The sequence below is a fragment of the Brassica napus genome, chromosome C3 (assembly GCF_020379485.1).
Source record: "Brassica napus cultivar Da-Ae chromosome C3, Da-Ae, whole genome shotgun sequence".
In the NCBI taxonomy this organism is placed as follows: domain Eukaryota; kingdom Viridiplantae; phylum Streptophyta; class Magnoliopsida; order Brassicales; family Brassicaceae; genus Brassica; species Brassica napus.
The window spans coordinates 70,194,535-70,204,220 of record NC_063446.1 but is presented as its reverse complement, the minus strand read 5'-3'; the positions used below and the strand labels follow the sequence as shown (position 1 = coordinate 70,204,220).

Genomic DNA, 9,686 nt, shown 5'->3' with positions numbered 1-9,686 from the left:
CTCGTGTCTTTATTCCTTTATTTTAGTGTATTTAATATTCTTGTCATTTAAGCTGACAAGCATATGCATATTTTTAACTAGAGTCGGTCCGTCCTATTTTATTTGTGATATAAATTATTATTTTCTTGTATGATTTTGTGATTTGTGTTTTAGGTCTGTATTTACAAGAGATATGTATAATAATAATTTTCATATTTTAGAAAGTTTTAAGTGAGAAATAATTATATGTGATAAGATATATTTTGCATGTTTACAATAGTTGTTTCTGTTGTCCAAACAAATAACTTTATGATATTATATATTAGTTTAATTTTATCTACTTAATTAAATTATTTGATATAAAATGTGTGTTAAATTTGATGGTAATAAATGTCTTTTATCTGTAACTCAATGAAAACATCAGAATAGTGTTGATTGTTTTCAATATAAAAAAATATTTTTCTCTTATGTATATATATTTTTTAAAAATTCATTAGTTTTTTTTTAAATTACTAATTTGAATAATGCAAAAATAATGGTTTATTCATTATAACAAAATGTAAATCCAATACCGACTTTTATTTTTTATAAATATTTCATTCGTATAATCCTGGAATTTGATGAAGAAAGAAAGGATAAAATACCAAACATGCAAAAAATTTAGAGACCATTTGAGTAACAAAATACTTGGATTAAGAAAGATAAAAGATAAATGTTGACTCAATCATTAGGTTAGGTTATCGTCAATGTTTTTATTCGGATTAAATATATTTGCAAATTCTTTAAATTGTATAGGTAAAAAAAAAGGGCTTATTGGCCAAATAGCCATATTTGAGTGACAAATTAGGTGAGTAACATTGATTTTGAAATAATTCAATGTCAGACTCTTTGGACACATTTCGTCCGGTTATGTCATTTCTCATAACAAGTGGCTAGTTGCATTTTTAAAGTAAGCGACGTGGTGTTTTTTGTGGCATATGAACTCTTTATTAACAAACATATAACTATACGGAGCGCATAGCCTAACTGTATTTAACACATATGATGTAAGAGTATGCTGTGAGGTGAGTGGATAATAGTTGTACGCGTTTCAGATCAGATGTTAACGTAATGAAGAATTGAACTTATACATTGTCTTGTTACCCAACTGGCAACCCTAAACGTACATAAAACGAACCCTATCAACTAAGCACTAGACCCAACACGGAAATGTAAACCCTAATTCAATATCAATTCAAATCTTCCTTAAACTAAACCCAAATTTCGAAATGCCAAACAGATTCATTTCCATTCTACATGAGTCATATAGAATACAAGGTGAGTCATATAGAATACAAGGTGAAAATGTAGTTGCAATCTAAAGAAAATCTACCATCTTTCTCAAACTTTATCAAGTAATCATTGAACCCGATCAACTAAGCACTAAACCCTACACGGAAATGTAAACTCCAATCCAATGTAAACCCCAAACTTCCATAACTAAACATAAACTCATCCCTAAACCGACCACGGGATTGTAAACTAAACCCTAGCCACTAATCATTATACCCTACACGGAAATATATACCCTAATCTAATGTCAACTCAAATCTTCCCATAAACAAAACCTACATTTCGAAATGCCTGACAAATTTACTCTTATTCTATATGAGGCATATAAAATATACAAGGTGGAATATAATTGCAATCTAAAGACAGACTACCATCTTTCTCAAATGTTGCTATGCATATGGCTTCATGGAATGTGGTAATTTGTTGCCCAATCGTCTAAAACCTAAACCTTATCAAATAATCACTAAACCCAACTTGGGAATATAAACCCCAATTTAAAAAAAATGATTTTTCATTCTATTTATTTCGGATTCTATATATTTCATATGAAATAGAAACAAGAAATTGTACTTTTACAGAACAACTGTGGGATATATAAGCTGACGTGTACAAATGTAAAAAGTGATGACATATTTTATAGAATAAATGACCAATAGTTGGTTACAGCTATTCTACATACAAGATTTGGAAGAAACCACGTATGGGATGGGAAGAGTAACCAAAGATATTTTTACTTTTATTTTAATTAAAACTTTTTATATTTATTTCTCTGCAGGTTTCATCAGTTGGAAGAATGGACAATATTGTATTATTATAGAAAAGTAACGCCGTGTATATAAATGTTGGGAAAATTAGTTAGACAATGAATTATCATTTTTTTATGGCTATACAGTCCAATTTCCCTTAAAAAAAAACAGTTTTTATTTTATTTTATTCGATTCCAACAATTAAGAAAAGAAAGAAAAAGAGGTAATCCCTAAGAAGTAACCAAAGTGAATCAGATCATAGAAACAAAACTGGAGAGCACAAAAGACAATTGAGACCGAATCACCACGACACGATGATCTAGGCATGAACTTTAACTAACTGGAACTCTATCTTGATATTTTAAAATGATGTTCATCGACTCTTTCAGTCGCTCATCTGCACAGCCCCACGATAACGACTGATCAAGATCCAATAGAGAATGATTAATCAATAAAAAAAAGAGATTAACGGGAACAAACCAGCGGATAATTGATCCTTGAAAACTTGACAACAATCCCCATTGTAGTTGATTCCAACAGAAGCTGTTTGTTTTTGTCTTTGTAGAGCAGAAAAATGTCTTCAACTTTTCGTTTGATGATTCGTTTGATTGCTTAAGGAAGGAAGTGGTGTTAATAATGAAACGAAGCCTTATTCCTTGGTACCTGAGTTTAGTGAGTTTTTACTTTCATAAAATTTTGTTAAAATGTCTACCAACGGCCTTTTGGAGTGCTTTCACAGTGCCTGGAAAAAGTGAAATGTGAGACAATGAATAAGTGATTCTCGCATTGCCTCTCTGGTTTTACATAAAACAACAACATGTTGAATTTGTATTTGGCAAGTGGGGTCTTGCTGGGCGAACAACTTACATACATGGTTTCTTATCGGGTCATGTGTTATGTTTCATTCGGGTTATATAAGTTTGTTCATGAGTTTCTGAAGCAAATAATTCGTCTACATTGTTGGTAGGGCGTATATGCATACCTCTTTGATCTTCAGAGTCGCAAGTTGTCTTCAGTTTGGTGGCAATGTGCTTTTGTACCTCTCATCGATCCATGGCTGGTGCTTCTTGTCTAGTCGAAGACCTGTGACAGGTGAAGGTTACTTATAATGTCTAAACAGAGGTTTCATTGTCCTGAGCTTGCAAATGGATGTGACGACTGTGGTAAGTAAATAATTACTCTGCTCTGTGCTGATGGAACCATGGGCAGAGGTTGACGGACACTTGCAACGCCTGCATTCAACAGTAAGGTGTTCGGAAGGGATAAAAACCATTATTCTATCAGTTTAGTAAGTGCCATCGCCTTGTTGGTGTGTTGAAATTTTCTTTTCAGCACACATAAGCTTTAATGCAGAGCTCGCTATGAAGAACTTGCTTCTTACCGTCAAGCATCATATCCATGAAAAAGTTGTATTAGAATATGAATTGTATACAATTATATGAACAAATCATATGTAATAAACAACCATGGAGGGGTCTCCCAATCTTCAGCTAATGTAGGTTTAGGCAAGACCATATTAGTATAGTCTTACGTATTGTTTAAAGTTTCATTGTAACTGATACCTTTTCGTTTCTTGTGCGACCGTGACCTAGAGGAGGAACCCATCAGATTCTTTGGTTTTCCTTTCAGAGTCAGGTTTGAGAAGTTGTGGTGATTTTTTCTTTTGCTCAGAAAACCGCTTCTTCACCATTTTTACTAAAGTTGTAGTGCTACCAAGGACGTGTGGTGAAGATTCGTGTTTTTTTTAACGATGATTTATTATGATCTTACAATTATGATATGAGAAAGATTACATAGACGATCCGACAACCGACAATACTACCTGCCTTATGAGGACTTACGCTTAACTGCATCATCTGAGCCGTCCTATGAAAATTCACGTCTGACCAGATTTACTTGCACCATGTTGAAGATCCCTTGTAAGCTTTTCTTCCGTAGTTTGCATAATTTTTTAATAAATCGCTCTCTCCGGGACTTGAAACCTGGATTTCCTGTAATCTGCAATAAATTGCATAGTCTGGGATTCGAACCCCAGACCTGGGTGTAGAAACCTTTAAACCTAAACCAGTAGACTACGGTGCTTCCACAAAGATTCGTGTTTAGGAGTTTAATATCAGCATATATAAAAAAAAAAGACACCAGTAAAGATTCGAGCTTTAAAGGATCTAATCAACAACAATTACAGAATCTCAATCCGTTTTAACTTCTTTACGAACCGTTTAGAGGCGAGTTAATGAAGTGATGCGTTTTGGATACGTTGGACACATGTCGACACCAGATCAATCGACTTAATGACATGGACAACGACGTGGCTTCACCTGAAGTGAAGAAACACAACTTTATAATAATAGATTGTTTCTGCAATATTTTCAGTTTTTCTGGTTGAGTCAAAAATTTTGAACTTTCATTTTTCATTTCTTTTGAAAACAATATTGGTTACTATTTGAAGAGGCGAGTTAATGAAGTGATGCGTTTTGGATATGTTGGACACGTGTTGACACCAGATCAATCGACTTAATAACGTGGCTAACGACGTGGCTTCACTAGGAGTGAAGAAACACAACTTTATAATAATAGATTGTTCCTGCAATATTTTCAGTTTTTTTTGTCGAGTCAAAAAATTTTAACTTTCATTTTTCATTTCTTTTGAAAACAATACAGTTTACTATTTACATTTCTTCAATTAGATAAAAGATACTACAGATTATGAAGTATATATCACAAAAGCGATCCGTTAGATTACCAGTACACCATTACTGAGTAAAACAAATTAATACTAATAATTTCAGCATCTGAATTTTATGAAAAAGAGGCAAGTCAGATGACTTAAGTATGCGAAGTTACATTACATCATCCATATCTTTGCACGTGTCTCAAAATCACTCGCGCTCATCCAAATCTCTATTTCTCTTAAGATTCTTGCCGTACTACTACTACACAACTTGTCTCATGTCATGTTTTTAATTGAGATCTTTTAAAAAAATGTTTTTAACTGAATTAATTTTTTCAATGGAAACAAAACAACAAACTTATTTTGGATTATTTTTTCATTTTGGTCAGATAATTTCCTATTTTAAAATTGCAAATTGTTTGTTGTCCTTGCCCTTTGGTAGTTACAAAATTAAGGTCCACAATTGCTTTTTGTTTTTGGTAAGCAAATGAAAATAGAGAGCTACAAAATTTGTTTAGGAAGAAAAGAAGATAAGGTTATATGTAGGCTCATGGAATAAGAGCAAAGAAAATTGTGTTATGTGTTGTGTAAAGTGCCAAAGACAAAGGCATGCCTTGATTCTTCGAAAGAGATTACATATGGAACTCTGAGAAACAAGAACACTAACAATATGATTTAGGAAAGAGTTATAGCAATAAACAAAGATCTTCCTAAATAAACAGTAACCGTAAGAGGTGGTGAAGAACGAAAACAAGAACATATTAGACAGTGTAGTGTCCTGGAGTTTCAATGTCCAAGCCCTTTAGCTTCACCACTGATTCCACATGTCCCTTGAGTGTGTGCAGCTCCCTAAGCCTGTTATTAACACACATACATTCAATTAAGTGTTTTAATTTCAGACGAAGAACATGTATCTATCTCAAGATTGAGATAAAGGCTCTTATATTACCTAGCAATCTCAGCTCTTCTCTTAGCCTGCTCTGCAATCTCAGACAATTCTCTGTAACTTCCTTTCTCAGGGAAGATGTTAACAGCTTCTTTTGGCTGCAAACCGTGAAGTGTCCTCTGAGCAAGTGCCCATTGAGCCTCCCTCTCTTCTTTTCCATAATCTTTCTTCATTGTGAAAGCCGTCTTGTTCTCAAACAAGTTGAGCCAAGCCTTACCGCTCAAGATGTATCTAATGGCAAACTTGAAAATGTCTTGTGGGAAGTATGTTACAATACTGTATAGCCAGATCACTCCAGCCCATCCCCATCCAATACCTCTAACCTTTGCAAACTCCCAGTTAGCGTAAACCGCAATCAAAGTAGCAACCTGCATTTATAAGGATTCAATCAGTGTTCTACAAAACTGGTCTAGGCGTCACCCGCCTAGTCAGCAAATCGGGTCTGAACGAAACGAAAATCGGTCTAAACATTAGCCTAACCACCGTCTAGTGATTTTTTTGAACATTGGATTCAATGAATGAAAACAGGTAGCTTCGAGGAAGAAACACTTCAAAAATGTAGAGTTCTGATGGTCTTACAAGTTGTGCAATGAGGAAAGCAACCATCAGTAACGCCCCAGGACGTTCAACAAATGACCAACTCCTTGATCTTGTGACGAAGATCAAAGCCTGACTAATGATACTAACTTGCAGGTACACTGCACCCATTAGCTCGTTGTTATTGTTCCTAATGGACCTCACACCAAACGTGTCCTGTGGAACCAAAGCGAAAGTTAGTTTACATACAATCACATGCAAGAATGATGAGAAGTGAATGTATATATATTACCGAGAAAAAGTCAGTCTTGTGTGCCGCCAAGAAGAAAATAACAGTCATCATGGCTTGGTAACCACCAAGGACAACTCCAGTTGCAAAAATCTCTTTAAGTTTCCAGCTATCAGGCGTGGGAGATGGCTTGACTCTGTCCTTTGAGATTGTCATGATGGTACCATCGTTAAGAATGGCAATGATCAGAACCATGAACGCTGAGAAGTCAAACTTCCATATCAGAGCAATAAGCATGAAACCAAACACAATCCGGATTGTGATTGAGACTGCGTAAATAGTGTAGTTCTTCATTCTCTGGAATATAGCTCTGCTGGTGAGAACGGCACTGATGATAACACTAAGTCCAGGCTCAGTGAGAACTATATCCGAAGCGCCACGAGCTGCATCAGTAGCATCAGCCACAGCTATACCAATATCAGCTTTCTTTAAAGCAGGAGCATCATTCACACCATCACCAGTCATCCCAACGATATGTTTCAGCTCTTGTAACTTCTTCACAATCTCGTACTTGTGCTCTGGGAAGACTCCAGCGAAACCATCAGCTTTTTCTATTAACTCCTCAACAGGAATGGATGCAAGGTTTGCGTCCTTGTGAGTACCGAGAAGAGCTGAAGATGGATACATGTTTGTTCCCATTCCGAGTCTCCGACCAGTTTCTTTACCAATAGCAAGCTGATCACCTAAGCCACATCATACAAGAGAATGTTAAAGGAGGGGAATGTAGTTAGGTGTGTATAGTTTACAAGGACAAGATTATTATTACCAGTGATCATCTTGACATTAACACCAAGATTCAAAGCCCTTCTAATTGTTTCAGCACTGTCATGTCTTGGTGGATCAAAGAGTGGCAACAAACCAACAAACTCCCATGGTCCACCTGGACTTTCCTTTGTTTTCTCAGGCACCACCTGACGAGCAACAGCCAAAGACCTTAGACCACGCTCAGCATACTTGTCGATGATAGAGAGCACCTTCTTACTAAGATCACTGTTGGCTTTGGCAAGCTCAAGGATCTGCTCAGGAGCACCTTTACTGACTCTATGCCAGCTACCACTTGAGTCTATGTAAGTCAAAGCAGTTCTCTTATCCACAGGGTTAAACGGAAGGAAGTGAACCTCTCTGATGCCAGCTCTAGCCTCCTTTGGATCAGCAAGCATCCCAACCATGGCTGCATCAATGGCATCCTGGTTCTCAATCCTTGAAGCCATAGCTGCAAACAACAGAACCTGATCTTTCTCCACACCCTTGCAGAAAACCTCAACTAAGTTTTTATCCACACTCAGTTTATTTAGAGTCAGCGTCCCGGTTTTGTCACTGCACAGAACATCCATCCCCGCCATTTCTTCAATGGCAGTCATACGCTTGGTGATGGCACCTTGCTGAGAGAGCCTGTGAGAGCCAATAGCCATGGTGACAGACAAGACAGTAGGCATAGCAATAGGGATACTGATAATTTGTGGGATTATGAGAGCTTCTAAGTGTTTTAACCGTGATGAAGCACACGAACAAAGTAAAAAAGGAGTGAAGTAACCATAAGTATTTGAGAGAGAAGAGAAATTTGCGAATTTAAGAGAATGAGAGGATTTGTGAGATTGAGAGAATGAAAGAAATGTTTGTATTGAATTGTGTGTTTAATTGTGTAACATACATGGTGTATTTAAAGGAAACAAAAGCAATAAGCACTCAATGGTGGAAGAATAAATAACTAGTAGTGGACTAGCCACTCCTCCCCATTTGGTAAGTGATATGGCCACTCCTCCCACTTCCTCCACTAACTAGTAGTGGACTAGTCACTCCTCCCCATTTGGTAAGTGAAATGGCCACTTCTCCTACTTCCTCCACTACTTCCCTTTGTTTAATTCTTCATGTCAACACTCCCCCTCAAGCTTGACAGTAGTGAGTGTCAAGCTTGGAAAGCCATGAAGTATTCCCTCATTAAAACCTTTTCTTGGAAAAACCACTTGGGATAAAAACCAAGCAAAGGAAAAAGAGTAGAATACTCCACGGTGAGGAGATCATTGACATGGAAGGTTTATGAGTCCAAGTCTTGGAAGAATGGACTCACAAACTTTGCTACTGGCCGCCTTGGTGAAGATGTCAGCCAGCTGATCCGCACTTCTTGTATAACATGGGAGAATCACTTGCTGCTCCACTGCTTGTCTGACCTTGTGGCAGTCTACTTCTATGTGCTTTGTCCTTTCATGAAAGACTGAGTTGGATGCAATGTGTATTGCGGCTTGGTTGTCACAGTGCATGGTCATGGGAGAGGTGATCTCAATTCCCAAGTCGCCTAAAAGCCCCTTTATCCAGATAAGCTCACTGGTTAGCTTCCTCATTGATCTGTACTCTGCTTCTGCGCTTGAACAAGATACTACTTTCTGTTTCTTGCTCTTCCAAGTGACAAGATTCCCTCCAATGAATGTACAATAACCGGTGGTTGACCTTCTGTCTACTCTATCTCCAGCCCAATCTGCATCACAGTATCCTATCACCTCAGTGTTCTTGTTGCAAGCCATCCATACACCTTGTCCTGGCGCTTCTCTTAAGTATCTTAGAATCCTCTCCACCATGTTCCAGTGATGAACCTTGGGAGTTTGCATGTGCTGGCTCACTTGATTAACTGCGAAACACACATCTGGCCGAGTGATGGTTAGATAGATCAGCTTCCCAACCATCCGTCTATACTGCTTGACATCTTCAAATGGAGTGTCTTCATACTCCCCCTCTCGCAATACCTTGTAACCTTCTTCAAGTGGTGTCTTGGCATGTCTTCCTCCAAGATCTCCTGCCTCCTTTAATATGTCCAGGGTATACTTTCTTTGGGACATGAATAATCCTTCCTTTGATCTGCACATCTCAATGCCAAGGAAGTACTTCAGTTCTCCCAGGTCTTTGATGTCAAATGCGGCCTTGAGAAATGTCTTGGTTAAACTGATCCCCTCCTTGTCACTACCCGTGATGATGATGTCATCCACATAGACTAGAATTACCGTAATTCCTTGCTTGCTGGTGAGAGTGAAGAGTGTGTGATCCGCTTGAGACTTCACAAATCCCCTTCCATTCAATGTAGTGCTTAGCTTGTGGTACCAAGCTCTTGGTGATTGCTTCAAGCCATAGATTGCCTTTCTGAGTCTAAGGACATTCCCTGGTTTCACCATTTCTTCCATCCCCGGAGGTGGTTTC

General features: G+C 37.4%; 1 protein-coding gene across 1 annotated transcript; it reads right to left on the bottom strand.

Annotated features, from left to right (window-relative positions):
- Nucleotides 1-5,259: 5,259 nt before the first annotated feature.
- Nucleotides 5,260-7,949, bottom strand: LOC106358546 (ATPase 2, plasma membrane-type-like). The gene is made up of 5 exons (XM_013798365.3): nucleotides 7,267-7,949; nucleotides 6,504-7,183; nucleotides 6,254-6,427; nucleotides 5,678-6,042; nucleotides 5,260-5,583 (listed from the first exon to the last, which is right to left on the bottom strand). The coding sequence occupies exons 1-5, from the start codon at nucleotides 7,934-7,936 to the stop codon at nucleotides 5,490-5,492; spliced, it is 1,983 nt and encodes a 660-aa protein (XP_013653819.2). The 5' UTR covers nucleotides 7,937-7,949; the 3' UTR covers nucleotides 5,260-5,489.
- Nucleotides 7,950-9,686: the final 1,737 nt, after the last annotated feature.